Here is a 24,394-nt window from a genome sequence, read left to right as displayed (position 1 = left end):
CTATTTATTTCTTCTTTTGCACTAATAAATTAAACATTTGGTAAAAACTAAAATATTTTAGAAATGCCTAAAAAATTATCTACAGCAAATATACAGAAATAATCTGGGTGCCGGCAGTAAAACAGATAAATACAAATGACCTATATTAATATCCTCTTACTGCCCAGAGAGTATATCAAACAGTGTTTCCTGCGCTCAGCTCCATTAGCTGAGGAATGTCCTTTATTCCAGGCGTGGGCGCTCCGAGGTGCTGGAGGGTTGAGTCATGAAGTTACCTGGTGGTGGGAGATTTGATCGCGTCCCAATATCAAGTCTATTGGATGTTGCTCAAAACAGGGAGAGGATCACCTCTGCAGTCCTAACGGAGAATAGTCTTATTTATGTGATCAATAGAGCAGGGAGAAACCTCTGGATTTAAGTAGGTTACAAAGTCTTAAGCAGCCAGTAAAAATAATTTACAAACTTTTGTTCCTTAAAGAAAACCAACATTTTAGCTGAAACATTGACTAACGTTCATACAATTGTCTTGTGAATGGCTGTGCAGCTATGGCTTAAATGCTTCTATCCCATCATATTAGGTATATAAATAAATATACACAAATCTAGAATGTCTGTGGAGGAAAGGGACATATCATTTGCCTATAATAAGCTTTGTCCAACATTTAGTAATGTTCGGTTCAGCTGGAGCCAAACCTTTGCCCGGTGCGTTATGTGGATGTGCAGCTTGGACTGCTGTGTATTCTCCTAGGTCCGGATCTAAGGGACCAGTTCTGATACTCGGTGAGGTTCAGAATGCACTAGGTGTGGACGCTCCTCCGGCTTAACGTCTTGTGGTCGCTTCTGCTCGGCTTCCTGGGTCTTTAGAGGGCCATTGTTGGGGTACGTCTCGCTGGATTCTTGTGCTTCATAGCATGGATTGACACGGCCGTGAGCCAGCTGGAAGAATAAGCTGCCGTCCAAGCCAGAGTGGTGGTCCACCAACGCTGCCAGGCTAGGAAATTCCTGTGGGAGGTGCTGAGGAGAGAGGGGGTAACATAAAGTAACACAACTGGACACAATGGGCCTCATGTAGAGTTAGGAGCAAATCCAGCCAGAGGACCTGGACAGGCAGGTGCAGCCCTTACCAGGCAGCTTGCATGCTCACCATTAGATCAGAGGGGTCCAAAGCCAGTTAACAAGAGCTACCAACAGGTCATGTGTTCAGGATATCTTTAATCATGCACAGGTGAGTTAATCTCTTTGGCTGGGTTAGTAATTACCCCACCTGAAAACATGACCTGTTAGTAGCTCTGGAGAACTGAGTTTGGACACCTGAATTAGATGGTCTCTAAAGTGAGGCCCATTTGGGTTTATTACATTTATTTCCACAAGGTAGAGCTATTCTCTAAGCATTCTACCATTCCATAGTAAGTTACTAATCATTAGGAGAAGAGACTTCTGGGAAAGGTCATTTACATGGCAGCTGTCTGAGTCGATGCTTTATAACTCTGTTTCTCTGATCTTTTCATCTTGAGGTGACCACTAACTCTATATCGGATATAAATTTGCCCTTTTAAGATGGTTTTAATTAAAAATATAGAAAACTAAGCTTCTGCCATTCTTTTAAATAGGGAAATAAATTATGTCAGGATTTCTGTTCTGAGTTATTGACCCGGCACTAGTTGAACCCAGGACAGGGAGGTGCGGGGTGACACCTTACCTGGAAGCAGTACATGGCCTGTGGCGTTCTGTAGATCTTGTAAGGTATGACCCCACACTGCGTGCTCATGAACAGAGTAAGGTCATCCGCACACTGCAGATCTGTCTGTAACAGGAATGCTCCCATACGGTCTTCTTTCAGCAGAGTGAGACTTGTGTCCCTACAAAACATATAACATTACAACCAACCCACAAAATATGTACTGGGGGTCACTACTACTATGGTGACAATATATGTACCTATTTGCCCCTATATTTCAGTATTGACCAACTGCACTGTAAAATTCAGACAGTCCCGGTGCCCCCTCGCTCTTGGCACACTTGTACTACACGCCCAGTCCCGGTGTCCCCTCGCTCTCGGCACACTTGTACTACACGCCCAGTCCCGGTGTCCCCTCGCTCTCGGCACACTTGTACTACACGCCCAGTCCCGGTGTCCCCTCGCTCTCGGGACACTTGTACTACACGCCCAGTCTCGGTGTCCCCTCGCTCTCGGCACACTTGTACTACACGCCCAGTCCCGGTGTCCCCTCGCTCTCGGCACACTTGTACTACACGCCCAGTCCCGGTGTCCCCTCGCTCTCGGCACACTTGTACTACACGCCCAGTCCCGGTGTCCCCTCGCTCTCGGCACACTTGTACTACACGCCCAGTCCCGGTGTCCCTTCGCTCTCGGCACACTTGTACTACACGCCCAGTCCCGGTGTCCCCTCGCTCTCGGCACACTTGTACTACACGCCCAGTCCCGGTGTCCCCTCGCTCTCGGCACACTTGTACTACACGCCCAGTCCCGGTGTCCCCTCGCTCTCGGCACACTTGTACTACACGCCCAGTCCCGGTGTCCCCTCGCTCTCGGCACACTTGTACTACACGCCCAGTCCCGGTGTCCCCTCGCTCTCGGCACACTTGTACTACACGCCCAGTCCCGGTGTCCCCTCGCTCTCGGCACACGTGTACTACACGCCCAGTCCCGGTGTCCCCTCGCTCTCGGGACACTTGTACTACACGCCCAGTCCCGGTGTCCCCTCGCTCTCGGCACACTTGTACTACACGCCCAGTCCAGGTGTCCCCTCGCTCTCGGCACACGTGTACTACACGCCCAGTCCCGGTGTCCCCTCGCTCTCGGGACACGTGTACTACACGCCCAGTCCCGGTGTCCCCTCGCTCTCGGCACACTTGTACTACACGCCCAGTCCCGGTGTCCCCTCGCTCTCGGCACACTTGTACTACACGCCCAGTCCCGGTGTCCCCTCGCTCTCGGCACACTTGTACTACACGCCCAGTCCCGGTGTCCCCTCGCTCTCGGCACACTTGTACTACACGCCCAGTCCCGGTGTCCCCTCGCTCTCGGCACACTTGTACTACACGCCCAGTCCCGGTGTCCCCTCGCTCTCGGCACACTTGTACTACACGCCCAGTCCCGGTGTCCCCTCGCTCTCGGCACACTTGTACTACACGCCCAGTCCCGGTGTCCCCTCGCTCTCGGCACACTTGTACTACACGCCCAGTCCCGGTGTCCCCTCGCTCTCGGCACACTTGTACTACACGCCCAGTCCCGGTGTCCCCTCGCTCTCGGCACACTTGTACTACACGCCCAGTCCCGGTGTCCCCTCGCTCTCGGCACACTTGTACTACACGCCCAGTCCCGGTGTCCCCTCGCTCTCGGCACACTTGTACTACACGCCCAGTCCCGGTGTCCCCTCGCTCTCGGCACACTTGTACTACACGCTCAGTCCCGGTGTCCCCTCGCTCTCGGCACACTTGTACTACACGCCCAGTCCCGGTGTCCCCTCGCTCTCGGCACACTTGTACTACACGCCCAGTCCCGGTGTCCCCTCGCTCTCGGCACACTTGTACTACACGCCCAGTCCCGGTGTCCCCTCGCTCTCGGCACACTTGTACTACACGCCCAGTCCCGGTGTCCCCTCGCTCTCGGCACACTTGTACTACACGCCCAGTCCCGGTGTCCCCTCGCTCTCGGCACACGTGTACTACACGCCCAGTCCCGGTGTCCCCTCGCTCTCGGGACACTTGTACTACACGCCCAGTCCCGGTGTCCCCTCGCTCTCGGCACACGTGTACTACACGCCCAGTCCCGGTGTCCCCTCGCTCTCGGCACACTTGTACTACACGCCCAGTCCCGGTGTCCCCTCGCTCTCGGCACACGTGTACTACACGCCCAGTCCCGCCCAGTCCAGGTGTCCCCTCGCTCTCGGCACACGTGTACTACACGCCCAGTCCCGGTGTCCCCTCGCTCTCGGCACACGTGTACTACACGCCCAGTCCCGGTGTCCCCTCGCTCTCGGCACACTTGTACTACACGCCCAGTCCCGGTGTCCCCTCGCTCTCGGCACACTTGTACTACACGCCCAGTCCCGGTGTCCCCTCGCTCTCGGCACACTTGTACTACACGCCCAGTCCCGGTGTCCCCTCGCTCTCGGCACACTTGTACTACACGCCCAGTCCCGGTGTCCCCTCGCTCTCGGCACACTTGTACTACACGCCCAGTCCCGGTGTCCCCTCGCTCTCGGCACACTTGTACTACACGCCCAGTCCCGGTGTCCCCTCGCTCTCGGCACACTTGTACTACACGCCCAGTCCAGGTGTCCCCTCGCTCTCGGCACACGTGTACTACACGCCCAGTCCCGGTGTCCCCTCGCTCTCGGCACACGTGTACTACACGCCCAGTCCCGGTGTCCCCTCGCTCTCGGCACACGTGTACTACACGCCCAGTCCCGGTGTCCCCTCGCTCTCGGCACACTTGTACTACACGCCCAGTCCCGGTGTCCCCTCGCTCTCGGCACACTTGTACTACACGCCCAGTCCCGGTGTCCCCTCGCTCTCGGGACACTTGTACTACACGCCCAGTCCCGGTGTCCCCTCGCTCTCGGCACACGTGTACTACACGCCCAGTCCCGGTGTCCCCTCGCTCTCGGCACACTTGTACTACACGCCCAGTCCCGGTGTCCCCTCGCTCTCGGCACACTTGTACTACACGCCCAGTCCCGGTGTCCCCTCGCTCTCGGCACACGTGTACTACACGCCCAGTCCCGGTGTCCCCTCGCTCTCGGCACACGTGTACTACACGCCCAGTCCCGGTGTCCCCTCGCTCTCGGCACACGTGTACTACACGCCCAGTCCCGGTGTCCCCTCGCTCTCGGCACACTTGTACTACACGCCCAGTCCCGGTGTCCCCTCGCTCTCGGCACACGTGTACTACACGCCCAGTCCCGGTGTCCCCTCGCTCTCGGCACACTTGTACTACACGCCCAGTCCCGGTGTCCCCTCGCTCTCGGCACACTTGTACTACACGCCCAGTCCCGGTGTCCCCTCGCTCTCGGCACACTTGTACTACACGCCCAGTCCCGGTGTCCCCTCGCTCTCGGCACACTTGTACTACACGCCCAGTCCCGGTGTCCCCTCGCTCTCGGCACACTTGTACTACACGCCCAGTCCCGGTGTCCCCTCGCTCTCGGCACACTTGTACTACACGCCCAGTCCAGGTGTCCCCTCGCTCTCGGCACACGTGTACTACACGCCCAGTCCCGGTGTCCCCTCGCTCTCGGCACACTTGTACTACACGCCCAGTCCAGGTGTCCCCTCGCTCTCGGCACACGTGTACTACACGCCCAGTCCCGGTGTCCCCTCGCTCTCGGCACACTTGTACTACACGCCCAGTCCCGGTGTCCCCTCGCTCTCGGCACACTTGTACTACACGCCCAGTCCCGGTGTCCCCTCGCTCTCGGCACACTTGTACTACACGCCCAGTCCCGGTGTCCCCTCGCTCTCGGCACACTTGTACTACACGCCCAGTCCCGGTGTCCCCTCGCTCTCGGCACACTTGTACTACACGCCCAGTCCCGGTGTCCCCTCGCTCTCGGCACACTTGTACTACACGCCCAGTCCCGGTGTCCCCTCGCTCTCGGCACACGTGTACTACACGCCCAGTCCCGGTGTCCCCTCGCTCTCGGCACACGTGTACTACACGCCCAGTCCCGGTGTCCCCTCGCTCTCGGCACACGTGTACTACACGCCCAGTCCCGGTGTCCCCTCGCTCTCGGCACACTTGTACTACACGCCCAGTCCCGGTGTCCCCTCGCTCTCGGCACACTTGTACTACACGCCCAGTCCCGGTGTCCCCTCGCTCTCGGCACACTTGTACTACACGCCCAGTCCCGGTGTCCCCTCGCTCTCGGCACACTTGTACTACACGCCCAGTCCCGGTGTCCCCTCGCTCTCGGCACACGTGTACTACACGCCCAGTCCCGGTGTCCCCTCGCTCTCGGCACACGTGTACTACACGCCCAGTCCCGGTGTCCCCTCGCTCTCGGCACACGTGTACTACACGCCCAGTCCCGGTGTACATACATAATATAGTCTGTATAAAATCCCTGCACCTGTCCACTCCAGCACAGAACCACACTGCGTCCAGCAGAATCTCTGTCTTCTCTGAGAGCTCGGTGTGGATACAGCTCTGTTTTTCTAGAAAACAAATGACAATTAGCACGTGAGTGGTTGTTAGGGTAACACTATCTCTTTGTGCCAGATAGGAGTCGCTATAAACAAATTGATCAGCTTCAGTGCATCCTGGAAGAGCTTCTACTGATGTCTGGAACCATGAACCAGGGATGCAGGGAGTAGGTAGCTACAGGGAGTACATATGTGAGGACATGCTGTACTATAATCCACAATATTCATTCACGGATAGCAGCGCGGAGAGACCAATGTAAGGAAAGAAGTAACCACTTATATTGGTGGCCTTGTGTACATAGATGAGGTGAAACTACCACCAGATCTGATCACAGAGCACGGAAGGATGTGAATAAAGAAAACCCCATGTGAATGTATTTCTCTTTGAAGGGGGAGTATTCTGGATCCACCTTTGGGGGATGATTTTTCTGCTACAGAAACAGCTGGTATCAATTTTTTGCTGTTTTTTTGAGACAATTGATTTCAGTTGGTAAGATGCCCAATATCGCCCACTCTGAGGATCAGGGTCGGAAATGAACCAAATGTTTGTGGGAGAATCTCTAAACTTGGACCCAGAATGGTTTCTGTGTATGACAGCTGCAGTGGACAGGTCATAAGAACATTGGATGTATTTTACAGGTGTGGTTTAGAAATCTATGAGGTGATAAATGTAGGGACATAGCTGGTTGTAGGGAGCGAGGGATTCTGACATGGACCATAGCAATGTGTCCAGAGATATAGATCGGCCAATGTACCATCACATAATGGTCACATATAATAATAGTTTGAGATTCTGGGGTTGGAGAGGACAACATCTGATGGGTAATATCCTTGTCCCACCGCTGGCATAATGTTGGGCTTGAAACAAGACCAGATATATGGTCTGATAACTTCATATTCCTCTACGGCTTGTGCATAAGTATATGTTATTTTGTTGGTCTGTCTAATAGACTTGATGGTGTTGATTACTGCTTTCCAATAAGTAATAAAATGTGTCAATTTAGTCCTAAGTTTATATTTACATTGTGTTATACGCCAGTTGTGTGGTCATTAGTGAAGCCTAGGACATGTGGTGGAGGAAAGTGATTAATCTCAGCGAGGAAGTTGGACATTGTTTTGGTCATGGAGTCCATCTCTCGGGTGTTTTCAATTGAGCTGTTCGGTTATATGGGGTTATATTAGAGGTTAATTCCAGCATCAAATTTAATTCTTGTAGTTTAAGTAAGCCGTTGACCTTTCTATGTAAGTTACAGAAGCTATATCGACAAGCCTTAAACGAGATCATTTTGAGAAGATTTACCATGCCCCTATAGGACAGCTGGAGTCAACTCCAGCTCTCAAGTTCTCTGATAGTTTCAATAAGCGCACAAAGATTATCATCACTATTTATTTATATAGCGCCACTGATTCCGCAGCGCTGTACAGAGAACACATTCACATCAGTCCCTGCCCCATTGGAGTTTACAGTCTAAATTCCCTAACATACACTCAGACAGCGAGAGAGAGACTAGGGTTAATTTTGATAGCAGCCAATTAACCTACCAGTATGTTTTTGGAGTGTGGGAGGAAACCGGAGCACCTGGAGGAAACCCACGCAAACACGGGGAGAACATACAGACTTCACACAGATAAGGCCATGGTCGGGAATTGAACTCATGACCCATAGATTATGAAGAGTTTGAAATAGGTACTATCCACCCCATTTGAGTGGAATGTTTTTGGCCTAGGGGTGACTTGTGCACCCCTTTTTCAGGAACATTGTAATAGACTTGTGAAAGTGGCTGCAGAATCCAGACCTTTTGCCAAATTCCTCAATCGGATGATTTGAGGTAGAGATTTGTTTCAGGGCAGAGCTAAGATTAGAAGGAATGGGGGATGTATATAATGTTGGGTTATCTACAGTGTTATGATCAGCCCCTACAATGAGATTTAAAGGTGTTTAGCCTCTTTGTATGTTCTCTGCTGTGTTGGGAGTTATGATCGAAGGAATCCCTATAAGTGATTGTTAGTGGTTACATAGTAAGAAGTTGTCGTATATAAACACATATACTAGCTCCATCTGCACATTCTGATTGGTAAATGATTGGCACATACATCATGTAATCTAGGTGTGGCATGATTAGAAACCAGTGAGCATCACCCCACCACAGTCACATCTTCTCATTGGCTCCTCATCACTACATACCTGCTGCCTGAGCCTGGCCTCTGTCCTGGGGCTGGGACTTGTGGTTTGTACAGCGATAGGCTCCAGAACGGAGCACTTTGCTGCGAATGGCTTTCTTCCGGACGAGGGTGGGGGAGCAGTAAGGTGTTTCTAGTGATAAGCTCCTGGGGACATTGGCTCCATCTGATGCTTCTTTCTGAGGAAGAAAACATTTCCTTTATCCACTCACACGTCTACAATGTAGCAGACAGACGGGTGTTACACTGTAACAGACTGAGCCGTATACCGCTGGGGCTTTGTGATATAATGATCTGACACACAGTGTAAGCTGTAGTGGCAGAACTACAGGGGCCCTGGTGGTGAGGGGCCCAGCAGTGTCTATATTACATACACGCTGATTGATGACTGTCAGTAAATCCTAAGTGAACCATCTCAAATTCTGACAAGGTGTGAGAACTATATCTGTGAATTATTAATGATAACTTCTATGTATAAGGTATCTTGTATTTAGCATTACAGTCTCAGGCATTGCAGTTTTTGTGGGCATGCACAGTAGGAAAATGTGCCTCATAGGCACAAATCTAGGAGCGCTTTGTATTCTCACATTGTTGCTGGCGCCGTCCACCTCTCCGGTCATTGGAAGCCGCCGAAAAGACACCAAAGCATTGACGTTCTGAGACACCTCTTCAGGGTTCAGTGGCTCCCTCATGATCCCGACGCTCTTTCTCTGCACACTGGCGGGTGTGTAGACTAACGCCTTTGTGTCCAGCGCCTCTGGGTGCAGAGTTAGGTACTGCAGCTGGAAGGAGCGGCACAGTAACAGGTTCAATCCCTGAGCCTAGAGAGGAAGAGACGGCTCTGTAAGAGTGGGTGGTAGAGTGTGTGTGTGTGTGTGTATATATATATATATATATATATATATAATTTTTTTACTGTGTAAAAGTTTTAGATGTGTGGACAAAATACTGCAAAATAAGGATACTTTCAAAGATAAGTGTTAATAGTTTATTTTTATCAATTAACAAAATGCAAAGTGAATGAACAGAGGAGAAATTTAAATCAAATCAATATTTGGTCTGCCCACCCTTTGCCTTCAAAGCAGCAGCATTCCTCTAGGTACACTTGCACACAGTTTTTGAAGGAACTCTGCAGGACGGTTGTTCCAGACATCTCTGAGAACTAAGCACAGATCTTCTGTGGATGCAGCTTCCTCAAATCCTTCAATCTCTTCATGTAATCCCAGACAGACTGGATGATATTGAGATCAGGGCTCTGTGGGGCCATATCATCACTTCCAGGGCTCCTTGTTCTTCTTTACAATGAAGATAGTTCTTAATGACATTGGCTGCATTTTTGGGGTTCTTGTCCTGCTGCAGAATAAATTTGGAGCCAATCAGACGCCTCCCTGATGGTATTACATGATGGATAAGTACCTGTCTGTATATCTCAGCATTGGGGACACCGTTAATCCTGCCCAAATCCCCAACTCCATTTGCTGAAATGCAGCCCTAAACTTGCAAGGAACATCCACTATGCTTTAAACAACATAAAAAAAATTATGCTGCAACTGGTCAAAATATAATCATGCCAGCACAATGCTGAAAAGGTATATTAGATAAAATGTATTTATATATAAACAGTATCACATCTAAATAGATGAGTATCTTAAACATACACATATAACGCACACATAAAAATTACTAAAAAAAACAAACATAAGTGTAAGTTGTGATAACAACACTGTACCGATAACTGCGAAAAATGATAAATCTCAAGAACTCATTTGATTTTGTAATCTCCAAGATCACTAATGAGAGTTTAACTAAGAAGATGACATGTAGAGACTCTTGGGGAAAGTCATTGTGTGCTGATGTAAATGGATAGAGTCTTTCAATATTATCAAAGCTGCACCTTTTGTGATGAGTGATCCAAAATACTTAAATAGGATATAATAATCCAGTTCCAATCAGATATTGCACATTAATGGAGAACTTTAATTACCTGACACACAGTTAATCCATCCAGCCACAAAGTGTGGTCACATCAGATATTGATTTGATTTAGATTTCTCCTCTGTTCATTCACTTTGCATTTTGTTAATTGATAAAAATAAACTATTAACATTTCTATTATTGAAGGTATTCTTACTGTGCAGCATTTTTTCCACACCTGCCTAAAACCCTTGCACAGTATTATATCTGTGTATATATATAATACACACACAGTAAACTGTTCGCTGTAAAGCAACTCTTTCTGATTTTGGGAAGTGCAAGTATATATTTTGCCCTCTTACCTAATCAATCTGCAAAGTCCCTCTGTCTATTGTTCTCATTTATCACACAGGTAACACTTGTCTCCCAGTTGCACAGAATGGCAAGATGTGTGGGGGCTCCAGAGACATATAATGGGCATGGGGTCACCAGCTGCAGCGGGTAGGAAAGGAGAGTGGGCAGTGTAAGCCGCTCCCCCGTTTCACACCAGGTCTGCCAGTGGCAGCTGAGTGCGCTGGGCTAAAGGTAGTTGGCAGGACCAATACCAGTCTGTGAGTCTTTATTTGGATAACACGTGGCGTTGGGGCACTGGCTGATGGAGGCTTGTATGGAGCATCTGAAAGCCATAGTGTGGCACATTGGTACCCAGGTGACAGGAATCCTGTTGATAAGCTTGGTGCCAGCTTGCCCTAAACCTAAATATTTCCTGTCAACCAATTTTTTACTTAAATTAAAAAAAAATCACTGAAAAATGGACAGAGCATATAAACGTCTCTTTCAAATGCAGTATTTGTAATTACTGACTGTGCAAAACATGCTGCACGGCTGGATGGTGGCGTCTGCAGGAAACGTTACCTGGGACAGGGCAGATTACAAGCACGAGAGAGTCTTGGTTTGCACTGAATTAGCAAATATTTTCTGTATTATTTAAAAGAGTTTGTGAGGTGAAGACTGTTCCCATTGTACTAGTAAACTTCATATATATTAGACTAGCAGAATACCCGGCGTTGCCCGGGATTTAAAGAATGTTTATTTACAAAAACCAATCAAAATATTAAACATACATGTAAATATCATGTTAAAATTGGACCAGTAGAAGGTGAAAAGTGAAAATGTCAAACTGTATTTGAACTGTATATGATGGAACGAACCGATAAACAATTACTTCAAAACAGCTTGATAAACTATATTTCTCGTTTCTTCATTTGGGGCAAATACATACAAATTTCTTGGTGATCCAACTCTTGAGCACACAACGTAAAATTGTGCATGAGAAAAGTAAGGTGATTCCAAGTTGACTCCAGCTACATGTAAAGATTGTCCTTGGGTCTTATTGATAGACATGGCAAAAGCTAAACGAACTGGAAATTGTAGACGCTTAAATTGAAATGGCATATCAGATGGAATGAGAGGTATGCGTGGAATGAAAACATTGTCACCTTTTGCACAGCCTGTCAAAATAGTTGCTTCAATGACATGAGAATGGAGCTTTTGGACTACTAATCTTGTACCGTTACAAAGTCTTGGAGGATTTAAATTTCTGAGAAGCATAATGGGTGATCCAATCTTCAGTACCAGGTTATGCGGTGGCATTCCGGGAGGTTGTAAAGAGTTTAAAAATTCAGTAGGATAGTGCACAGCCTCATTTTCTTTAACAACGGTATCTATTGATTTGTATAATATGGCTTCTCCAGGCAACTCTTCTTGAATCTTTAAGTTGATGTTGTTTACACAATTATTTTAGTTACTGGATGAAGCGGCATTAAACCATTCCCAATATTTAACAAATGATCAGCAAACTGACCGTCCATTGTGTTGCCATGCAGAGAAACTCTCATATTTGTGGTTAGTCGCAAAGTGCGAACATGCCTGCAAAAATGTGATGATTTAAGGCATGCATTAATTTCATCCGCCATTGTTCCTTTTGGAATGACCGGCAATGTTTGTCAAAAATCTTTAGCCAATACAACAGTGACTCCACCCATTAGTAAATCATTGCCTCTTAAAAATTGAAGTGTTTGATTGAGGGCCTGTAAAGCATTTTTGTGTGACATGGTGCATTCATCCCATACAATGACCTGACATTCCTGCAGAATCTGAGCTTTTTCTGTTCGTTTAGTGATATTGCAGACGGGAGTTTCACTTTGGGCCAGATTAAGCGGTAACTTGAAAGCTGAATGTGCTGTTCTTCCACCAGGGAGCAAAGTTGCAGCAATTCCAGAAGAGGCCACAGCAATAGCTATGTTGGAATGTACTCGAATTTTAGCAAGTAACAACTTGATGAGAAACGTCTTACCTGTTCCTCCGGGTGCATCCAGAAAAAATATTTCCCCTTTTTTTTGGAACTTCTTCCAAGACATTGTTCCAGACATTCCAGAGTTATGGTCGTTTTAGATGATTTTTAGGTGTTACCCCCCTCGCCACCCCCACCCTTAGGAGTGCTAGGGGTGTCTTGCCGCCACAATATTTGTTGTCAGACTGTAAGTCATATGTATACCAGGTTTGGTGTAAATTGTTCCAGACATTCCAGAGTTATGGTCGTTTTCGATGATTTTTAGGTGTTACCCCCCTCGCCACCCCCACCCCGTAATGAATTTCAATTTTAAATTTTTTTAGTTGCCTCTGTCATGTTTTAATACACTCGTATGCAAAATTTCATGATCTTCGCTTGAAAAATGTGGATTTGTATAGAAAGACAGACAGAAGGACAAATTTTCTCTTTTATATATTAGATTATGCAAGTTGTACACAGAGCAGAGGAATTCCCTAATTTTGAATTAAGTTTAAGTGAACATTTAAAAGAGAAATTGAGTTTAGTACAGCGTGTTTAATGAGTAAGATAGAATTTTAGGAATGTTTGCATGCTGTGTAGGTGTGTGCTCCGTACCTCGCTGCCTACAAACAGATGACAGAAGAGCTGATTGGCAGATCTGTGTGGATTCCGCGACACAAAGGCAAACTGGCGGTCCTCGGGCCTGGAAGTGGTATACTGAATACGTCGGAGGGCGTGAGCCATTAGCAGCGTCTGAATGTGGGACAATAAAGTGACGTGGGTCACAGAACATCACTATATTATCTGTCACGCTGAATACTGTTATTTTATGTGACAATACAATATATTCATTCTTTATCTAACATCTGGAAATCTCCTTGTAACGTTCCAAGATCCCGGCAGATTATAGATCAGGATAGTTACCTCTCCTTCAGCATCGTACATCTTTACTCCCTGGAGGCAGAACTTCAGGATAACAGCTCTACGTCTGGACTGGTCCTGTAGAGGAACAGTTATCAGTCCACTTAATAATCCATCCACATCTTATAATGTAATATAGAGTGGAGGTCATTAACATTAAGTCATGAGTCTTACTGACCTTGAGGAAACGCATCTGCTCCTCTATAATCCATACTCTCCTCTTATAGTCCACTTCCTTCACTGCAAACGAGCCAACGTACTGACAGGAGACAGCAAGGGGGAGGTTTATCATACTGCCAGGGAACATCGGGATAAAGAGAGCCCAGTCCCCAATCTGTAGGCCATGCCCATATTGCACACAAACCACACCTTAATCCACTCAGTAACACCCCCTTGCCTGCCCCTTTCAGTGTCCAAAAATTTGGATTTTCCTGTTTTGCCATAGTTGGGTGGTGTGACTTATGAAAAGTTGCAGATATTGCAAATTAAAGGATAACTCCACCCAAAACTACCCGGGGTCCAGCATTCTGGAGTCCTCCTCTACTAGGCTGGGCTTCTTATAAATGTACAGCAATACCCCTCCCCTCATTCCTATGAATAATAAGTGGCAACAACACGGCTGTTGCCGAACTGAGATAGGCAAGTGATGGGAAGAGAGAGGAGGGAATCTCTGCATTGCTGGAGCCCTCGGCGGAGGTGCTGGATTGTTGGGTACAGCTTCACCCTATAAGATATCAATAGATTATAGTGCAGGATGCTATCTATGTAGAATGAAAAACACTTGTTTATTGGATAGGAATCGGTTATTTATGTCCATTTGCTTATGACACCAACTCCCCCAAAAGAGGATACAGTGGGCTATAAATTAATGTGACCCTCCCAGAAGAGCAGGTAGAAGTATTCCAGCCAATCAGGTATTTGTATTGATTAGCAGCATTTAGTCTACAGTCTGGACTGATTCCATATAGTATCTGACTGTATGTGATGACTGCATGGACGTGAGGAGAGCTCTGGTGTCATCTGTTCTGACATGTAACCCTGCAGGAGTCTATTTACTTCCCCATTTCTTAGATATTTGTACAGGTAAATTCTTAGCAACCTGTGTAGCTGGGTAACGGGAAGTGAAGCATGTTCTGCCCTCGGGGGAAGTAATCCCTCCCGCTGGGCCCCTCAGTGGTGATCATACCTTAGCAACACAGCATTATACACATATATAAATGCAGAGAGATGACAGATTAGTGCCGGAGCACCTGGCTACGTCCTCCCACCTACCTCCGTAAACTTGGTTATAACAGGAGCTCTTGGGCACATTCCACCTGAGGGTCCCTCTCGATGTGACTTTTTCATTTTACACGAGAGGAAATAACTGTCAGGTAGAAGCAGAAGACAATCAGGTGACTCCACCCCCAGACTCTCCCAGGTGCACCTCACCTGAGGGAGCCCCAAATGTGTATAAATAACACTACAGCTCTGTCTACACTTAGCAGGTGTACCTGCAGGATATATAGTAACTATGTTTTATGTTCTAATTTATCCAGAACGCCCTCTGTACGTCCAAGTTCTCCCATCTCTGGGGCAGAGTTTTGCACTACTGCAGACTCTGCCGTGATCACAAACCCAGCATTTAGCCATGAAACCAACCGCATTTGCCCCAAGTATAAGGATGACATCACAAAAGAACATTTGCATTATGCATCTGCACTTCTGTGTAATCATGAATGAATCTTATGGTCTGAGTCATTAAGGAGAGCAATGAATAAAAAAGGAGTAACTTTGCACCTGGGCAAAACCATATTGTATTAGAGGGGGAGGTAAATTTAAAATGGGGGGAATAAATTTAGTTTGGGCAGGACATGTCCTAGATCAACTTTTTAAAATTTCTGTGTAAACATAAAGCTATCAAGTATTTGTGTGTTACATGAAAAACAACCAGTATTTAACTTATGTGCACAATAATAAACTAACCTGCACCCCTTGTATTGTAACATGGTTTGTCCCAGAGATTTTTTTTTCCCCTTGCAATGTATTATACAGAGAGAAGAGCTGATCGTTTTGGAGGCTGAATTACTTTATGTGGGTGCATGGCTGTAGGGGGTGACAGTAAGGACACTGCTGTGCATGGCTGTAGGGGGTGACAGTAAGGACACTGCTGTACATGGCTGTAGGGGGTGACAGTAAGGACACTGCTGTGCATGGCTGTAGGGGTGACGGTAAGGACACTGCTGTGCATGGCTGTAGGGGTGACGGTAAGGACACTGCTGTGCATGGCTGTAGGGGGTGACGGTAAGGACACTGCTGTGCATGGCTGTAGGGGGTGACGGTAAGGACACTGCTGTGCATGGCTGTAGGGGGTGACGGTAAGGACACTGCTGTGCATGGCTGTAGGGGTGACAGTAAGGACACTGCTGTGCATGGCTGTAGGGGGTGACGGTAAGGACACTGCTGTGCATGGCTGTAGGGGGTGACAGTAAGGACACTGCTGTACATGGCTGTAGGGGGTGACGGTAAGGACACTGCTGTGCATGGCTGTAGGGGGTGACGGTAAGGACACTGCTGTGCATGGCTGTAGGGGTGACAGTAAGGACACTGCTGTGCATGGCTGTAGGGGGGTGACAGTAAGGACACTGCTGTGCATGGCTGTAGGGGGGTGACAGTAAGGACACTGCTGTGCATGGCTGTAGGGGGGTGACAGTAAGGACACTGCTGTGCATGGCTGTAGGGGGTGACGGTAAGGACACTGCTGTACATGGCTGTAGGGGTGACGGTAAGGACACTGCTGTACATGGCTGTAGGGGTGACAGTAAGGACACTGCTGTGCATGGCTGTAGGGGTGACGGTAAGGACACTGCTGTACATGGCTGTAGGGGGTGACAGTAAGGACACTGCTGTGCATGGCTGTAGGGGTGACGGTAAGGACACTGCTGTGCATGGCTGTAGGGGGGTGATGGTAAGGACACTGCTGTGCATGGCTGTAGGGGTGACGGTAAGGACACTGCTGTACATGGCTGTAAGGGGTGACGGTAAGGACGCTGCTGTACATGGCTGTAGGGGGTGACGGTAAGGACACTGCTGTACATGGCTGTAGGGGGTGACGGTAAGGACACTGCTGTGCATGGCTGTAGGGGTGACGGTAAGGACACTGCTGTGCATGGCTGTAGGGGGTGACGTAAGGACACTGCTGTACATGGCTGTAGGGGGTGACGGTAAGGACACTGCTGTGCATGGCTGTAGGGGGTGACGGTAAGGACACTGCTGTGCATGGCTGTAGGGGGTGACGGTAAGGACACTGCTGTGCATGGCTGTAGGGGTGACGGTAAGGACACTGCTGTGCATGGCTGTAGAGGGGTGACAGTAAGGACAGTGCTGTGCATGGCTGTAGGGGGTGACAGTAAGGACACTGCTGTGCATGGCTGTAGGGGGGTGACAGTAAGGACACTGCTGTGCATGGCTGTAGGGGGGTGACAGTAAGGACACTGCTGTGCATGGCTGTAGGGGGGTGACAGTAAGGACACTGCTGTGCATGGCTGTAGGGGGGTGACAGTAAGGACACTGCTGTGCATGGCTGTAGGGGGGTGACAGTAAGGACACTGCTGTGCATGGCTGTAGGGGGGTGACAGTAAGGACACTGCTGTGCATGGCTGTAGGGGTGACGGTAAGGACACTGCTGTGCATGGCTGTAGGGGTGACGGTAAGGACACTGCTGTACATGGCTGTAGGGGGGTGACAGTAAGGACACTGCTGTGCATGGCTGTAGGGGGGTGACAGTAAGGACACTGCTGTGCATGGCTGTAGGGGGGTGACAGTAAGGACACTGCTGTGCATGGCAGCCCCGATGGAGCCATGATAGGGAGTGTAGGGAGCAATTTTGGGTCAGCAGGAACTTTGACAGACACTGCAATACTTTCACAGGGACTTTATTTAAAATCCCCAGACCAAAATCTACCTCCCCAATTATAACAGACTGGCTCATGAGAGTAGACTGTTACATGGACATGGAAGATACAGTTTTTTAGTTGAGTTCTGTGCAGTTTGGTAATCCTGGCTAGAATTCTAGGATCATGATAGGTTTTGCAGTTATTTAGTGGGTTGGCTGCCTAAATGGTGTCGTAATACTTATAACCCATAAAAACAACACAGCCTTCAATGTCCATAACGCCTCAATACACTCAGTCACACTTAAACATTTGATTCTCTTCTTTTTTTCATCACCGATATAGCGTTCTTCCCTCGTTTCACTGGCCAGGCCGGTAATCTATTAGTCCCCACATTCCAGTGCTTAAAAACCGGAGCTGTCATTTACAGATAAGATGATCTATTTTTGAATGGAGACAAATGATGGTGATAGTTACAGATCCTGATTCATTAAGGAACACAAGGCGAACGCTATTTGCATTTTTAAAACTGGACGGAATATCCAATCACATGCGCACGTGTTCATCCAGTAGAGGATCTGAAGAAACGTTTGTAGCTGAATACGGGTGGAAGTACGTTCTGCCTATATGGCACTTGCTGTATGCAGGCAGAGACAACACACAGCAGGATACACACAATACATATGTATATATAAAGTCCCATACGAACGCACAAAAATGAAATTAAATTATTAAACATATTGGGCCTTATTCGTTAAAAAAAAGTAAGTCAAAATCATGTTGCATTGGAGGGGGGGGCAAATGTAAATGTGATGGCAGATTTATATTTGGGGTAGGGCCTGCTCTAGTTCAACTTTACATTTCATGGTACAAATAAGCTATTAAGTATTCGTGTGCTACATGATAAAACAGTCAGTATTTCACTTATGTGCAAAATAGAAAACTAATTTGCACCCCTTGCATTGTAACATGGTTTTGTCCAGAACACTTGAGTAAGAAAAATTACTGAATTTTTTTGCTTAACTTTCCTTAATGAATCGGGCCCATAGTTATTATGGAAAAAACATTTAAAAGTTAGTTGTTTGTTATTTTACATGAAATACATATACCAGGATGTTTGTCACGGTGAGGGCTCAATTATGTCTCTGTGATATGTTCAAGAAAAGATATGGAAGGTCAAAAGTTTTGGACTGCTTTTGGACAAACTATAATTGATACCCAGTGGCCATAACCCCCCCCCCTCCCCGTTGGCACATACACTGCCCCTCTGAATGCCCTCCCAGTTAAACCTGCTTAAAAACCCTGTGTGGGAGAGGGTAGATTGTTAGCTCTTGGGGTGTCTGTCTAGTTGAAGGACTGTCCACTTTATTTTGCCTTGCCCCAGGTATACATATTATTATACGTAATTTCTTTTATTCTCTGTAATTTCATACCATTTGTTTTTAGAATTATATTACATTTATTTTTGGAATATATGTTCCTTTCTTCATTTATATCAAACTGTCCTGTACCTTTGTGTATTAAATCCTAAAATGTAATAAGTTTTGTCCTTGATACTAACAACCCCATTAGCCTTTTATGAAGAATAGTACTTGACCGTGTTAACCCTTTGAATGCTGGTGTGTGATTTGGTAATTCATATGACTAACAAGCCTAGTGTGTACCAGCGGGTTCGTTTCTGTAACGGAGTTTTGATGTATTCACCCTTTGATTGCTGGAGTGAGCATTACTAACCTGTGTGTAACAAGGAGCTTAGTGTGTGACAGTATATTGTGGTCCTGTTACCCTTATTCAGTAGGTGGTGGCAGATCATAGGTGTGTATGGGTGTGAGAGCGCTGTTTGGGGACAATTCAGCTAATCTATAACCTGTGTGATAGGTGAGGGAGAGACTGAGTGCTGGACTCATGTGTGACCCCAGTAATCACCCAAATCAGGGACGCTGGGAGCGCGTCCATGACAATGTTCTTATTGTCTACTGTACATAAATTGAATTTTTCCAGTTGCTCTTGATTGCAAACACATGTTCTAGCTGTATGTGACCGTCCTCACCATAGACTCGTAGCTGGTACAAGTGATCTGAGAGATGCCCAGAGCTTGAACCGGACATATGTGCCTGCGCTCTACCTGTACCCTACACTGACTATATGCAGACGCTCCCTCCCTCCACGTTCCGGCCATGAAATGGAAGGCTGTCAGAAGAGTCCTTTGCGTTCAAAGATTAATTGGATGTATTGTGTATGGTCTGGTCCTGGGCTTGTGCAGAGCAGTTTTTTGCGCAAAATACGGCACGTATGGGGATTTACATTTCTTAATGAATCGGGCCCTGTGTGTTTTGACAAAAAACAATAGGAGAAAGCACCATTGATCTTGCTACATAGGAGGGGAATCCCGGCGTGCACATGTAGAACCTGCAGCCTCGTGTGCTGGGAGAGGGGGGCTCACATGCAGAGCAGTAGGGGTGTACAGATGTAAGTGAACCCCCACCCCAACTCTTTGGTAAGGAACGTACTTAATGATCCATAATGAGACGCACCTCAAACATAAAAACTGTGTCTACACGAGACAGGTGCAGATGACAGGTTGGTGATCATTGCAGTATATCTGCTACAGATGCATCTATATGCTAGACTTCAGTTATGTTATGTTACATGAAAACGTAAGTTGCATCTTAGCAGATATACCAACTGCATATTCTAAATCACCAACTTCAGCCATTCACCACCTGCAAACCTTATTTTGTGCAGTGTTTATCCAGGGAATAGGATCATTTCCTTATCTAAAATCCGTTTCTACCCAAACCTCCAGCCCAACCAGTCTGAAGCTATTAATCTCTATGAATATTCCTCTACATACCTGACCATGAAAGTGTCTGTTCCCGTGGACTGTCTCTTTAATGATCTGTCAGATTAGCCCAGTTGGCTGCAGATTACACCAGTGAGGTGTCTGTGACAGAGGTGAGCAGTGTCTGCCAGTGACGCTGTACATGGGAAAATCCAGCTCCTCCTGAGTCACGTCTGTGTAACTGGCCCTCACTTCCTTTACTGCACCCTCCTGTCACAATAAGATTGTAGTGTTTTATACATACATGTTCTCCAGCTTCCAATATAGTATCTTTTATCAGATACACAGCAAGACATTGGCCTGAATAATGCGGGTCTGCCTGCTTCTTTCTATATCAGAGATCACCAGTCTATACATAGGATGTGGGATAGTGGAACCACCGGAAAGTGTAACATAGCACAGTTATACTACACACTGTTACACTGTATTATACACACAGTTATACTACACACTGTTAAACTGTATTATACACACACTATACTACTCACTGTTACACTGTATTATACACACAGTTATACTACACACTGTTACACTGTATTATACACACAGTTATACTACACACTGTTACACTGTATTATACACACAGTTATACTACACACTGTTACACTGTATTATACACACAGCTATACTACACACTGTTACACTGTATTATACACACAGCTATACTACACACTGTTACACTGTATTATACACACAGTTATACTACACACTGTTACACTGTATTATACACACAGTTATACTGCTCACTGTTACACTGTATTATGCACACAGCTATACTACTCACTGTTACACTGTATTATACACACAGCTATACTACTCACTGTTATACTGTATTATACACACAGCTATACTACTTACTGTTACACTGTATTATACACACAGTTATACTACTCACTGTTACACTGTATTATACACACAGCTATACTACTCACTGTTACACTGTATTATACACACAGTTATACTACTCACTGTTACACTGTATTATACACACAGTTATACTACTCACTGTTACACTGTATTATACACACAGCTATACTACTCACTGTTATACTGTATTATACACACAGTTATACTACACACTGTTACACTGTATTATACACACAGTTATACTCCTCACTGTTACACTGTATTATACACACAGTTATACTACTCACTGTTACACTGTATTATACACACAGCTATACTACTCACTGTTACACTGTATTATACACACAGCTATACTACTCACTGTTACACTGTATTATACACACAGCTATACTACACACTGTTACACTGTATTATACACAGCTATACTACACACTGTTACACTGTATTATACACACAGCTATACTACACACTGTTACACTGTATTATACACACAGCTATACTACACACTGTTACACTGTATTATACACACAGCTACACTACACACTGTTACACTGTATTATACACACAGCTATACTACACACTGTTACACTGTATTATACACACAGCTATACTACACACTGTTACACTGTATTATACACACAGCTATACTACACACTGTTACACTGTATTATACACACAGCTATACTACACACTGTTACACTGTATTATACACACTATACTACACACTGTTACACTGTATTATACACACTATACTACACACTGTTACACTGTATTATACACACAGCTATACTACTCACTGTTACACTGCATTATACACACAGCTATACTACTCACTGTTATACTGTATTATACACACAGCTATACTACTCACTGTTATACTGTATTATACACACAGTTATACTACTCACTGTTACACTGTATTATACACACAGCTATACTACTCACTGTTACACTGTATTATACACACAGCTATACTACTCACTGTTATACTGTATTATACACACAGCTATACTACTCACTGTTACACTGTATTATACACAGCTATACTACTCACTGTTACACTGTATTATACACACAGCTATACTACACACTGTTACACTGTATTATACACAGCTATACTACACACTGTTACACTGTATTATACACACAGCTATACTACACACTGTTACACTGTATTATACACACTATACTACACACTGTTACACTGTATTATACACACAGTTATACTACTCACTGTTACACTGTATTATACACACAGCTATACTACTCACTGTTACACTGTATTATACACACAGCTATACTACTCACTGTTACACTGTATTATACACACAGTTATACTCCTCACTGTTACACTGTATTATACACAGCTATACTACACACTGTTACACTGTATTATACACACTATACTACACACTGTTACACTGTATTATACACACAGTTATACTACTCACTGTTACACTGCATTATACACACAGCTATACTACTCACTGTTATACTGTATTATACACACAGCTATACTACTCACTGTTATACTGTATTATACACACAGTTATACTACTCACTGTTACACTGTATTATACACACAGCTATACTACTCACTGTTACACTGTATTATACACACAGCTATACTACTCACTGTTACACTGTATTATACACACAGCTATACTACTCACTGTTACACTGTATTATACACACAGTTATACTACACACTGTTACACTGTATTATACACAGCTATACTACACACTGTTACACTGTATTATACACACTATACTACACACTGTTACACTGTATTATACACACACTATACTACACACTGTTACACTGTATTATACACACAGTTATACTACACACTGTTACACTGTATTATAGGGATTCTTCCCTACCTGGACTTCAGCTCATCTCAGTGATTGTAGTTTCCTTCTCTTCCCTCCCACAGGTGAGATCACTGGTGTCTGACCCACCCTCTCATGTTGTCCCAGGTGTGTTCCCTTCCCAGATGTGCTGTCTTCCCTGAGGAGTGTCGCTTAGTGTGTGGTCCTAGTCTGTATCTGTCAGCAAGATGTCTCTATATCCATTATAACGTCACTGATTGTCTAGTATACTCTCAAATACCCTCTCTGCTATCTCTTTACTGCTTGACAATGTCCAAAACGGAAAATATTAATCCCTCGATTAGTAAATATGTGGGTGATTTGTGTAAGCTGTAGTGAGCGGGGTCCTCTCACCTTCTGTATCACTGTATGTTCCTGTAGTGTTATAGAATATACCATGATATGTCTCCTTATTGTACACCACTGCAGTATATGTTGGTGATATAAGCTGTAGTGAGCGGGGTCCTCTCACCTTCTGTATCACTGTATGTTCCTGTAGTGTTATAGAATATACCATGATATGTCTCCTTATTGTACACCACTGCAGTATATGTTGGTGATATAAGCTGTAGTGAGTGGGGTCCTCTCACCTTCTGTATCACTGTATGTTCCTGTAGTGTTATAGAATATACCATGATATGTCTCCTTATTGTACACCACTGCAGTATATGTTGGTGATATAAGCTGTAGTGAGTGGGGTCCTCTCACCTTCTGTATCACTGTATGTTCCTGTAGTGTTATAGAATATACCATGATATGTCTCCTTATTGTACACCACTGCAGTATATGTTGGTGATATAAGCTGTAGTGAGTAGGGTCCTCTCACCTTCTGTATCACTGTATGTTCCTGTAGTGTTATAGAATATACCATGATATGTCTCCTTATTGTACACCACTGCAGTATATGTTGGTGATATAAGCTGTAGTGCGTGGGGTCCTCACTTTCTGTATCACTGTATGTTCCTGTAGTGATAACATACAGACTCCATTCTCTGGTCTCTAGTGTATGATTCAGAGCCCATTGTCTGGTGACCAGTGTACCACATACATTACTTGCCCATTACTTGGCGACTACTTTACTTTATAATTCAGACCTGATACCCAGTGTACATTCCCTAGAGACTAGTATATAACACAGGGTTCATTCCTTGGTGGACCAGTGTACTGTGGAAGTACAATTACCAGCTAGACCTCATGAGTTAAAGGATTTCTGTAAATTTGATAACATTGACACTGTGTAAGTGGATGTCTTCGTCGGACATGTCATCTTGTGTTCAGATAATAGAGAACCAACGATTATATTGAGATGGTCAAGTTAGATTCATGTGCTGATATCTCAGTGCACATTCCTTTCATTTTGGAAATTACACAAAGAGCTGATGTTCAGCTACATCTTACTGTGTAGTGCACATGTATCATGTTATA

The 24,394-nt window shown here is 45.9% G+C and overlaps 1 protein-coding gene across 2 annotated transcripts; it reads right to left on the bottom strand.

The window, feature by feature from the left end:
- Positions 1-42: 42 nt before the first annotated feature.
- SH2D5 (SH2 domain containing 5) lies at positions 43-23,039 on the bottom strand. 2 transcript variants are annotated; one of them, XM_075189714.1, is made up of 11 exons: positions 22,982-23,039; positions 20,243-20,440; positions 14,789-14,882; positions 13,695-13,775; positions 13,520-13,594; positions 13,211-13,348; positions 8,937-9,170; positions 8,354-8,528; positions 6,096-6,180; positions 1,700-1,859; positions 43-1,014 (listed from the first exon to the last, which is right to left on the bottom strand). In XM_075189714.1, the coding sequence occupies exons 2-11, from the start codon at positions 20,248-20,250 to the stop codon at positions 757-759; spliced, it is 1,308 nt and encodes a 435-aa protein (XP_075045815.1). In that variant the 5' UTR covers positions 20,251-20,440; positions 22,982-23,039; the 3' UTR covers positions 43-756. The 2 variants fall into 2 exon arrangements, with proteins under 2 accessions (XP_075045815.1, XP_075045816.1); XM_075189715.1 differs by lacking the exon at positions 22,982-23,039 and having other exon boundaries at positions 20,243-20,509.
- Between the last annotated feature and the right edge of the window lie 1,355 nt (positions 23,040-24,394).

This window comes from Mixophyes fleayi, chromosome 11 (genome assembly GCF_038048845.1).
Source record: "Mixophyes fleayi isolate aMixFle1 chromosome 11, aMixFle1.hap1, whole genome shotgun sequence".
Taxonomy (NCBI): Eukaryota; Metazoa; Chordata; class Amphibia; order Anura; family Limnodynastidae; genus Mixophyes; species Mixophyes fleayi.
This window is presented reverse-complemented; position numbering and strand designations above follow the sequence as displayed.

Excerpts from the sequence above, each read along its gene's own strand:
- SH2D5 (XM_075189714.1), bottom strand. Across the intron at positions 13,776-14,788 it reads TTATAACCAAGTTTACGGAG|TACGTTGGCTCGTTTGCAGT; the intron begins GTAGGTGGGAGG and ends GTCTCCTGTCAG. Across the intron at positions 8,529-8,936 it reads TGGACGGCGCCAGCAACAAT|AAAGAAGCATCAGATGGAGC; the intron begins GTGAGAATACAA and ends TTTCTTCCTCAG.